Consider the following 11,753-nt stretch of genomic DNA (forward strand, 5'->3'; position numbering starts at 1 on the left):
GTCAATGTTTTTAGTCAAATGCAAATGGGAGTAGACTTGCTAACTTACTCCTTTATATTTTTGGATGGGAATAAGTTAAAAGATTTGAACCTTTGATATAGGTCTAGATTCGCCCCTCTTTGCATGTCATTATTGTGGCACAATCAAATACAAATGTAACAACACTACTAAGCTTTGAAACTTATCAATCAAAATTTTAATAGCAGCCGCATCATAAATCAATAAAAGATATCTAAAACTAGACGTCTAGACCTCTTTTAACACTAGCAACAATTTAGGGTTGCTTTCCTTGACGCCACTTGATTTCTCTTCATTAACTTCAAAAGTCGAAACAGTGGATGTTCTAGAAAGTCCAGCAAGAGTTTTGGTAATAATGTTACTAGTTGGTGGATCATCAACATAAATATTACTCAGTGTGATCCCAATCAAAAGTTTTTTTGGTTTTTCACATCAATGATATTACAGTATTTAACTAGAGTTAGGTAGTTGGTTTAACGATTTAGTTAGGTGGTTAGAGAATTAGTTAATCCATCTCATTCTATAAATAAACATCTTCATTGTATCACTACACCATATTTTTTCAATGTATTCATTATTGAGTTGTGTTGGAGTTAAAATCAACAGTAGATATTGTAATATAACTCTAGGAAGAAAATTATGCCAATGTTCATGGTCGCACAGAGAAGATTTATCTAATCAAAAGATATTTGAATGTGTAAAAGGAAAAATTCCATTTACGGTTCTCTTTCATGCTCAAGTTGAAGCATATCAACTGAAATAGTGTGCCCCTTAATGCTAACTTTATAGTTTTCCATGCAATCAATACCAAATTGTAATACCTTGGAAATGTCTATCCCATTCTCAACCTTGCCTTGGATTTATCAGACAGTAGTAATCTCATTCAGGTACTTCATTTCCTCCAAGTCCCAATTCATTCATAGAAGTTCCATATATTTCAGTCCTACGACTAAAATAACCGTTTTGCTAACTTGATAAAAATTGAAACACATAGATGTGTAAGTTAATTTGGTAATCTGGCATTTAAAGAGGAGAAATGAGGCTGGTCGCACAAATTTCCTGAAGTGGGGATTAAGAAGTATATAATATGGGATTTATAAGTGTTTTAAAATGCTTTATGTTGTTAATTGAGTTGTAAAACATACTTACCTTCTTCTTGAGGGATACAACAAATACACAGTAAGATTGAAATTTATTCTTGAAGAATAAGCTTTATCATGGATTGAAATAATAACACTAGAATATGTGAAATATGCATCCAGTTTCTGTGTTTACAGATAAATGTTCTCATAAATATGAATATTTATCGGTAAAGAATCACAAATACAATTATGTGTTGAGGTGGTCTTGTAAGAGGCAAAGAATAAAACTATTTTAAATAGCAAAGTAATATTTTTCAGTTCAAGACAATGATACAACATGAATTTACCTTGTTATTGGCTGGACGTTGCGTCGTCCTTAACATGAATTTGGACATTCCGTACCTACAAACAAGATAACAAGCACGACACTATTACAAGTTTTGTTATCAGTTATCACCAACAAGACAAGCAAAAAAAAAAAAACTTACCTCTCTTTCCCAATTGTATCTCAATGTAATAATGGCCAATATCGATGTTTGAACCACCGTTCCGCTCATCATTCCAGTCCACATACCCTGATACGATAAATAAATCATCATCGTCAGGAAAATTATATGCATTTATGATTATCGTTACAAATATTTATGTGCTGAGATATGATTGAATTTGCATAGCGTTTAAACCTTAAACTTTATTTATCTTACGCAAGAATGGAGTGGAATATTACTTTGTGATGACACTTACCACTATGCCGGAAGGTAGCAGCCAGCCTAGGAGAACCCCAAGAGGTATTCCAACCAAGTAGTAACTACCAATGTTTATATAAGCCACTACTGCTTGACGACCAGATCCAATTGCAACGCCTAAAAATCGAAAACCAACAGATACAATCGGTAAATACAGCATAAAAAATTGTAATATTAAGTTCACAAAACTGACATTGGAGTTGAGTGTCTATATTATAAGTATATTATTAGAGATTTACCTGAAAGAACAGGTTGAATGCAATTAAGAAGAATAGTAAAAGCCAACAAGATTGATAGTTCATTGACCATTTGGATTACAGATAAGCTTGATGTAAAGATCAAAGCAAGCTTCTCATTAAAAACCACAATTATCAACCAAAATATGAATCCAACGATTACAGTATTTACCACTGAAACCACCGTCGCGAATTTCGCCCCTTTTGCATTGCCTCCGCCAAACTCGTTCGCTACTCGCACCCTGATATGGACATTGTGAAATGATTAAAAAAGGGGAATATTGAGATTTTAGAGAGTTATTTTTGTTGGGAAAAAGAAGATATCAATAGAAGAAAAAGGACCTATCACTTTGGTACGCTTATATAGGAATAACTTTATGTATACTAGAGCTAGAGTTGTTGAGCCGTGACGGGAAGTCTCACTAGGTTGGATCGTCACATTAAGCTAAGAGCAACCATACAAGTAAGTTGGACACCACATCTTCACTCAAAACCCTAAGGCATTTGATTTATGGATCATCTCACTTATGTGTTGTTCCACGTCAACTCTTTCATCCAATGCGGGACTTTAACTCACACTTGACTCATCGCAACAAGAGGGACCTTTAATTAATGGTTTTAAATTGTGGCCGCAATATTGCAGACTTTAAAGTCTCCGCAACAGCATCACAGCTGACCGCATTGGACACATTTTCCAGTATTTTATCCTATGACATATATTTCCTACATTACACCATTCAATGCTTAGTGAGAACTGATTGGCAAATGGCAAGTGTTAACAATTTTTACAATCTGATGCTGCGTTACTGCACCATACAATCTGATGCTGCGTTACATACTATGAAGCAAAAGGTGTATAGACATGTGATACGGACAATGATCTCCAAGAGATAAACTAATGCATCACTTCTCACAAGTCTACTAAAAGTTACAATTACATACTTTGAAGCAAATTAGAGTGAAAAAAACATAATTAGTTTGTCTTGTCAAACTCAATTAAAAGATCCCACAGGGATGGCTGTTGACCGATTCACAGGGTTCTGCTTCTTAGCATTGATTCCAATTAATGAGTACATCGCAGTTTATGCTACTCTTGGGGCTACCAAAATAAAAAATTTAGCATGATTTTAGAGGAATAAATAAAAGGAGACTTACAACCAGCAACATACCCGGTCGCAGCCAAAAAACCAAGCGGTATCATGGATTCCCAACCATAAATAGTTACACTGCCAGCAACAAAATTCATCAAAAATCCAATAAATAATTAAATACAGTGAAACATGCAATCAGATTAAACTAAAAAGCAAAGGAAGTAAAAAAATTACCAAACTGAAAGAGCATCAATTGCAACATCAGAGTTGTACATATAACCAGACATTATAAGTAACATTCTATAATAGAAGTTCTCTAACCTGAAATATCACATTAACATAGTTTAAAGAATCGCAAAACCTCAAAAATAAGTTAAAATCAGTAGATGAAAAGGAAAATACTAACGCAAGCATGACACCAGAAGCCAAAGATAGTTTAAAGAAATCCCATAAACCAACAAAAGCTTCAACTGAAAAACCATTCCATGAGTTTGGACACCCACCAAAGAGTGTATACACAAGCATTCCCAAAACTGAGAGCCACCAAGAGAAATCAATAGTAAGAGCAATCCCAACAATCCCAACTCTCATCTTATAAACAAAAACCCAACTCACTATCACATGAATCACAAGTGCCCCCCCTGAAACCCAAGCTATAATCGCGGTTTTCAACTGACACTGCAAAAATCTTTGCAACGTGAATTGAAATGGGAAACTCAAATGAAACGGAATCAACCAAATTGCAACCAAACCCGCCTGCTCTGCAACCGCCACAGGTTGTCCTATGAATTTCAACACAGGCGTGGCGAACACAAACATAGGTAGCAACAAAATTGAAGAAAAGAACAGAACAACCCAAGAACGCTGTAAATAAACACCCAACATGTGGTATTGTCTTGCGCCGTAAGCTTGGCCACAAAGGGTCTCAAGAGCACTCGCCATTCCAAGCTACAGAATAAATAAGACACTGTTTGGATAAAGAACTTAATGAAGCTCTTCTAGCATAAGCGCTATTTATAAATAACCTATCAAATCTAATACAAGTTGAACTAAATTAAATAATAATAATTAAATAGAAAGTAATGTTGAGGTGTACCAAGAAGCCGAAAGTGATGGCAATGAGGAGGGTGCAAGCAATGGAAATGGCGGCGAGGTCGAGATCATTGAGATGGCCAGCGAAAGATTGAGAGACGACGGTGATGGAGAACATGGTAAGACGGCTGAAGATGGAAGGGGCAGCAATGTGCCATAGTTTCTTTGATTCCAAACATGTTTGTTGTATTAAGGAGTTACTGTTTTGTTGAAGTAGTTGCGGTTGTGATGGCGTTGGCTGTATCAGTGGAAGATTCTCTGTTTCAGATTCACCTGGGATGTTGTTGTTTCCCATATGTTGTTTGCTTTGCAATGAAAGACAATGTTTGTGAAGGAAGCAAATCCCTCTCTAGATATTAAAATGAGATATTTGATCTTTGTCTTTACAAACTCAAATTCTAACATTACCTTTGGAGTTTTTTTTTTTTTTTCTAATAAAAAATCATTTCTAAAATAAGTATTTCCTTTTGTCATAAGAATATTATAAAAATTGTTATAAATATGCAAAAATTGATGACATGACTTTCTTTGATGAAAATAATTTATGATTATATTAGAACTAGTTTTGAAACCCGTGTCAAGCACAGGCTAGAATTACAATTAATTTTTTTTTATTTTATAAAACCTAATTAAACTGCAAATTGATTATTTTATACACGATATATCAATATAACGCATCGTTATTGTATTATTTATTGCATATTATATAAAAATATCAACGTATATTTACTTATTTGGATTTTTGTATGAATAAATGGAAATGATTTAACGGATGTAAAGCCGAAATATTAGTATTTACTATTTAAAGTCGGTCGGTTCCATTATACGTGGCTCTGGGATAATCAATTGGTCTTTGCAAACGTTCATGTAAGATCACATGTTAAGAATCTTAAAGAACAAAATCAACGTTAAAAACAAAAAATTGACAAAGAACCGAAAGCGTTACTTAAAATTAAGAGAAAGACGATATGTCCAAGTTTGTAAATATAGATGATGCATTAAAAATGAAAATAAAGATAATAACCTTAGTGTATTTAATAATAAAATATAACGTCGTCTGAAAGTAAAAACAGCGAAAGCCTTAGCAGGCTTACACCGTAAAAGACACAAAACGCCAAGTAATCCGGATGAAGTTACGAAAATGAAACGAAACAATGCAAAGTGTTCAATGAATAGTTGAACACCTTGGTTTTTGAAGCAAATTAAAAAGGTTTTTGGAAGCCATAAGAACAATCACGATCATCCTTATTCGTTATCTCCACGCCGCTGCAGATACCTTCTAACAATCTGAGCATCACTTGTGATTTTCCTAACTTGTTAGAATCAATCATTTTACTTTTTTGCATATATGCTCATACTTATTATCGAGTGTCAATAATGTTTGTATCTTTCACTCCGATACAAAAATGAGTTCTTACAAATGACAAATTTGTAAAGGATTACACAATACCTAAAGTGGACAATGCTTCAAAAACGTTGTGTGGCTAAACTCTCTCTTTTATATTTTATTTTTTCTCAATAATTATGCAATTTTATTGAAGACTAACCAACTAAAGGCTTGAACTAGATGAAGGGTACAAATACTCCGGTAACAACAAGCTTAAATGAACTAAAGGTTACAAGTTTCTCAAAGACACTGAAGAGATCAAGATGAAACCTTCCATCGTAAGTAACACCGACTGGTACACTACACTAACAAACATGAAAAATACAAACCCAACACCTCTCCCAGGCATCCCAGAAAGTTGCACCAAAACTCCCCCAAAGTAAGTATTGTTGAGGTTTGACATCAATTCGTGTTTGTACTAAAATGAATATTCTTTTGTGATTACAGATTTACATGCTTATTGCATTTCAACGCTTACCCTCAAGAATATAAAAAAGTCGATCACAAAATCCTATAGTTTTTTTTTTTTTTAAGGATAAAATCCTATGCAAAAATTTAGTAAATAAATAAATTGACTTTATAGGCACGATTGATATTTATATAGCTAAAGATTATGGGTTATGGTCTCACTTTAACTTTTTCTCTCATAATGTTGGTTTTTTAATGTGTCACATTATTAGAGCCTGAGGTACAAGTGCGACATTCGGGTAAAACAACAAGATAAAGAAATATGACCTGGGATAAAATTAAACTTTATGATGAGGTCTACATCACACGCTAATTAAACTCCAAGCACCAACCGTTAGTTGAGAAGTTCTGTTTTCTTAGTCTATGGAGAAAGTGACAAACATCCCTGACTAACATCACCGTAAATTTACAGGTAGCAATTGAATGACATTGATGTGTCAATGTCATCTGATATTAGTCAATCACAATATTATAATTGTAAAAAAAAAATTCCTTGTGAACGAGAGAGAGATATCTAGTTGCTCTTAAATACGCATAAAGTAATTGTTGCTGGTATCTTTTTCTTAACAAAAATTGTGCAAGTATCATTAGGCCATCTCCAAAGCTTGGCTCTTAAAGCCAAGAACATCAATTGTTTTATTTTTTTCCACTCATAAAAATAAAGCAGCATAGAGAGGGTAAAAAGTGGAGATGTGAGAAAGTAGAGATGTGGGAGAAGAAATAATAGTATATGGGACCGAATTTAATGTAAAACAAAGAACATTATGTTGGACCCACAAAAAATGAAATTATGAACCGGTCTTAATCTTTAGCATTGGAGATGCTCTTTTATTCATAGTTATCCGTTCCCTGTGTATTAGAAAGAAATGTGGCTCGTCCCCGTGAACATATAAACTGAACTTTGCAGTTTAGCAAGACAAAGAGATTAATACATTGGTCCTGCGATGTAATGTCTCCATCATATCTCTACTGTTGTTGTTATGAACACTAGTGACCACTATCTTCACCGTTGTTACGAACACTATCACCCATTCAATTTGCTGTTATTTTTTTATTTTTTATTTTGAAAAAACGGTTGTAAAAAGGAATTTTAAGCCACAATATATTAGTGGGTTTATTTGCAGGCTAGGTCGCTTTCTTTAATATGTTTTGTGACACTGTGTAAACTTTTGTAAGAAAGATGATCAATCACGAAGTCTAAGATAAGACAACACAAATTGTTGTTTCAGTTTATTATTGTCGAGAGTTACATCTTCAAATACGGGTATTGCTGCAACTAAAAAATATGGTAGAATGACCACTCAAAATCAAAAGGGACATAAAGGAGAAGGAAAGAACTCCTCCAAAAACAATTTTGACATCAAATTCCTTATTTAAAGGAACTTCGTTCTAATAGTGTCAAAAAGAGTAATGATAATGATATTTGTACAATTTTTTAATGACAATTCTTGTGACAACTTAAGCGAATGATGTAAGTATGAGAGAGTTGTTTAAAAGTTATCAAAAAATGATTGTACAAATATATTTCTCTTAGACAAGTTAATGGGGTCCAATATCACTAACGTAAATATGTGTGCCCAACCTTGATTAACTTAGAAAAAATTTATATTATCTCATCTGTCTTGTCTTTCATTCCGGTCTATTTTCTTTCCTTCTTCAAGGCCCCTTCGGGTATAATCTCTACTCTTGAATCTATTTTTAATGCATTTTTTTGGGGATGTGAGAAATTTAGGAAAATCACTTGGATTAAATGGGACATTATTTGTTTAAAAAATGAGGATGGCGGGTTGGGGGTTCGGAGGTTGAAGAAGTTTAATCTTGCTAGGTTAGGTAAGTGGGTTTGGAGGATTTTAGAGGAGTCAGAGAGTTTGTGGTATAGGGTCTTATGCGCCCGTTATGAAGAGGAGGGGGTGGTTGTGTTGCACAGGTTGAGGCGGATCAGTGTGGTGGCAGGCAATTAAATATGTTAGAGAGGGAGTAGGTCATGTAGATAGCCGGTGGTTGCTTGATAATATTACCCGTGAGGTCAGTAATAATACAAATATTCTATTTTGGGTAGATCTTTGGATTCAAGGGAAGCCTCTGAAAAGTTCTTTTGCTAGATTGTATGAGTTAGTGGAGAACAAACTAGTGACGGTGGCAGAGATGTTTGCGATGGGTTGGGGGTGAATGGTGAGGGCTGGAAGTGGCGTAGGAGGTTGTTCGTGTGGGAGGAGTTGTCAGGGGAGTGTATTGCTCTTTTAACCATAATTGTTTTGCAGGATGCTAGAGTTGATAGATGGGTTTGGAAGTTACATGCTTAACTATTATCCTGTTAATTCTGCTTATTCTTACTTGAGATGTGACGGATAATAGACATCAAAATGTTGCTCAATTCTTGTGGTTAAAAGCGGTGTCTCTTAAAGTCTCCATCTTTGTGTGGCGTTTGTTTCTTAATCGGGTGCCTACAAAGGATAAGTTACTTCAAAAGCGTGTTTTAGCTGATATTGACCAAGGTTGCGTTGCGAATTGTGGTGCCAATGAGAACAAAGATCACTTGTTTATTAATTGTGCCTTTTTTGGTGGCATGTGGTTGCTTATTGTTGGTTGGCTCAGTTTTTCAACAGCTTTCCATGGCTCTCTCATCAATCATCTTCATTAGTTTGGCGGTTTACAAGGTGTGTCGAAGAAGAATCAACTTTCTTTCAATATTATTTGGTAATTTGGAAAGAACATAATAAGCGAATTTTCCAAACAAAGGAGGAAAGGTTACAAGCGTTAATTGAAAGGGTGAAGTTCCTTTATTCTATTTAGATTAGATGTAATTTTGTATTTTTTTTCTTCTTTTTTTTTGTGCCGTTTTTGGCCCTTGTGCTTTTTGAGAATTTGTAATTCCTTGTTTCTTTCCAAGGCGTTTTGGCACACCTTATGCTCAAACGTCTTGTTGTGTTTAGTTTATATTTATATATCTTTTTTGACCTTTTCAAAACAAAAACAAAAAAGTGCTGACTTCAATTCAATAGGATAAGGTTAATAAATTTTACATTAAAAAATCACATTTTGAAAAGAGAGGTTTAGAAACAATAATACTAAAAATAATGCTAGAATACGTAATATAGAGAAAACTGCTCCTATAGATATGGCAAATACTTAAAGATGAAACTCCATTATTATATTATTATATTTATATTATAAAATTAATAACTTTATATTAAAAAAGTCACATTTTCAAATGAGAGGTTTAGAAACAATAATACTAAAAATAATGCTAGAATAGTGTTATATGGAGAAAACTGTTCCTATAGATATGGTAAATACTTACTTAAGATGAAACTCCATTATTATATTATTATATTTCTATAAGAAAAAACAAGCATTGTATATGCTAAACGTCATTGCAAATATCTACCTTAAAGAAGTATATTCTCTATTTCTCTCTTTTTTATATATATAGCCCCATTCATAATCATATGTGAGCATTAAGTTTCATTATTAAGCAATCACACAAACCAAAGTAGTGACAGAGAGAACACACACACACATGGAAGAAGGAAAAGAACAACAAGTTGCAAAGAAAAAAATGAATAAATTCCTTCTGATAGTAAATTGTCTGATATTAGCCCTAGGTAACTCCGGTGGTCCCCTAATAATGCGTCTCTATTTCATCCACGGCGGCCAACGTGTCTGGCTCTCCGCCTGCCTGGAAACTGCCGGTTTCCCCTTGATGCTCATTCCCCTCACAATCTCATACATCCAACGTTTCCGTCACCGCCACAAACCTTTACCATCCAACACCATCTCCATCGCCTCAGAAAAACAAAATATAATCTCCATGAAACCACCTATTTTCTTTGCAGCCGCCTTTGTCGGAATCCTCACCGGTCTTGACGATTATCTCTACGCATATGGCGTTGCTCGGCTTCCGGTTTCCACTTCTTCCTTAATTATAGCATCTCAGCTTGGTTTCACCGCGTTTTTCGCTTTTCTTCTTGTGAAACAGAAATTTACAGCATTTACCGTAAACGCCGTTTTTTTGCTTACTGTTGGTGCTGGTGTTTTGGCTATGCATACGAGTAGTGATCGTCCTGCTGGTGTTTCTGCAAAACAATATGCGATTGGTTTTTCAACCACGGTTGCTGCATCTGCATTGTATGGATTTGTTTTGCCTGCGGTTGAGTTGGTTTATAAGAAGATTAAACAACCCATCACTTATTCTCTTGTTATGGAATTTCAGTTCGTTATGTGCATGTTTGCCACTATCTTCTGTACCATAGGCATGATTATAAACAATGACTTTAAGGTAAGATTATGGATAAACAGCTTATTTTGCAGTTTATAGCTTATAGTTTGCGTTACTTTTATAAAAGTTGTTTTCAACAATTTTAAGCTATTTTCATCTATTTTGTTCGGGAGTTTATGAAAATCTATGTTATATGGACACTCTTGATTGAAACTGTGTCTTGTGTCCGACACAACACCACACTTGTGATTATTGTTTATTTTTTATTTGTATTTATCACATGTCAGTGTCGTGTTCGGTGTCTGGATCTACCTTTCATACAATTAGAGATTAGATTTTATTAAGTGGAAAATAGAGTAGTTGAATCTTCAAGAAGGATATAGAAGATCCAAACACTAAATGATTTTCGTTTTGTTATTTTATTAATTATTTAATAATAATTGTGATTGAGATTTTGGATTTGAAACTGTAGATGATTCCAAGGGAAGCCAGAAATTTTGGGCTAGGAGAAAGCATTTACTATGTTGTGTTGGTTCTTAATGCGATAATGTGGCAAGCGTTTTTCTTGGGAGCTATTGGAGTTGTTTTTTGTGCCTCATCGTTGTTGTCGGGTATTTTGATTGCTGTGTTGTTACCACTAACGGAAGTGTTGGCAGTTGTTTTCTACAAAGAAAAATTTCAAGCAGAAAAAGGGGTGTCACTTGTACTTTCTCTTTGGGGGTTTGTGTCCTATTTCTATGGAGAGATCAAACATGCCAAAGCAGAAAAGAAGAAACGTAGTTTAGAAATAGAGATGGGTCAAACTATAGAGGGGCTACCTGCTCCGTGATTGGAATGTAGGGTATAAAAATGTTTGAGTGTTTTAATTAAGCAAAATGCTTTAATTAAACGTCTTACTTTTTTTTAGAAAAAGAAGGGAAATGCAAGTGTAAACTAGTCTCATCTCGTAAACATTGATCCCAGTAAGTATGGTTACGGTATAGGCTTACCAATAATATAATTGAATTTCACTTAAAGCTGGTATAATGTGCATTTTGTTTATTGTATAAAAAGTGTGTATTTTGTTTAAGAGGAGTTTTATTAATACCTCTTTCTACCACTCTTTTTAATATTACTCTTTTGTACGATGACATTCTTATGAACTCCACCGTTTCATGTTAAACTCATTTTTAAAGTGTAGAATCCACATTAATAATTTTATCAAATGAAAAGGTGGGTGTCAGAGATAATATTTTTGGCAATTTCTATTAGTTATAATTATAATAATTATATTTTATTTCTCAAAAGTGTCGGTAAATCAAAATTCAACATTTTCTAATTTTTAATACTCATAATATTGAATATTGATTATTTTTTTTGGATAAAATGTTAAAAAAAAATTAGTATGATTCTTATAAATAATGAAATGATGTTT

At 34.0% G+C, this 11,753-nt stretch overlaps 2 protein-coding genes across 2 annotated transcripts; one reads left to right on the top strand and one right to left on the bottom strand.

Annotated features, from left to right (window-relative positions):
• Positions 1 to 824: 824 nt before the first annotated feature.
• LOC11429708 (protein DETOXIFICATION 27) lies at positions 825 to 4,650 on the bottom strand. Its single transcript, XM_003602811.4, has 9 exons — positions 4,270 to 4,650; positions 3,580 to 4,121; positions 3,408 to 3,494; positions 3,252 to 3,308; positions 2,086 to 2,324; positions 1,845 to 1,963; positions 1,589 to 1,675; positions 1,448 to 1,502; positions 825 to 1,034 (listed from the first exon to the last, which is right to left on the bottom strand). Exons 1-8 carry the CDS (start codon positions 4,558 to 4,560, stop codon positions 1,452 to 1,454), a joined length of 1,473 nt encoding a protein of 490 aa, XP_003602859.2. The 5' UTR covers positions 4,561 to 4,650; the 3' UTR covers positions 825 to 1,034; positions 1,448 to 1,451.
• Positions 4,651 to 9,561: 4,911 nt separating this feature from the next.
• Positions 9,562 to 11,355, top strand: LOC11424395 (purine permease 3). Its single transcript, XM_003602812.4, has 2 exons — positions 9,562 to 10,399; positions 10,812 to 11,355. Exons 1-2 carry the CDS (start codon positions 9,641 to 9,643, stop codon positions 11,166 to 11,168), a joined length of 1,116 nt encoding a protein of 371 aa, XP_003602860.2. The 5' UTR covers positions 9,562 to 9,640; the 3' UTR covers positions 11,169 to 11,355.
• The last annotated feature ends 398 nt before the right edge of the window (positions 11,356 to 11,753 follow it).

The sequence above is a fragment of the Medicago truncatula genome, chromosome 3, assembly GCF_003473485.1.
Source record: "Medicago truncatula cultivar Jemalong A17 chromosome 3, MtrunA17r5.0-ANR, whole genome shotgun sequence".
Classification (NCBI taxonomy): domain Eukaryota; kingdom Viridiplantae; phylum Streptophyta; class Magnoliopsida; order Fabales; family Fabaceae; genus Medicago; species Medicago truncatula.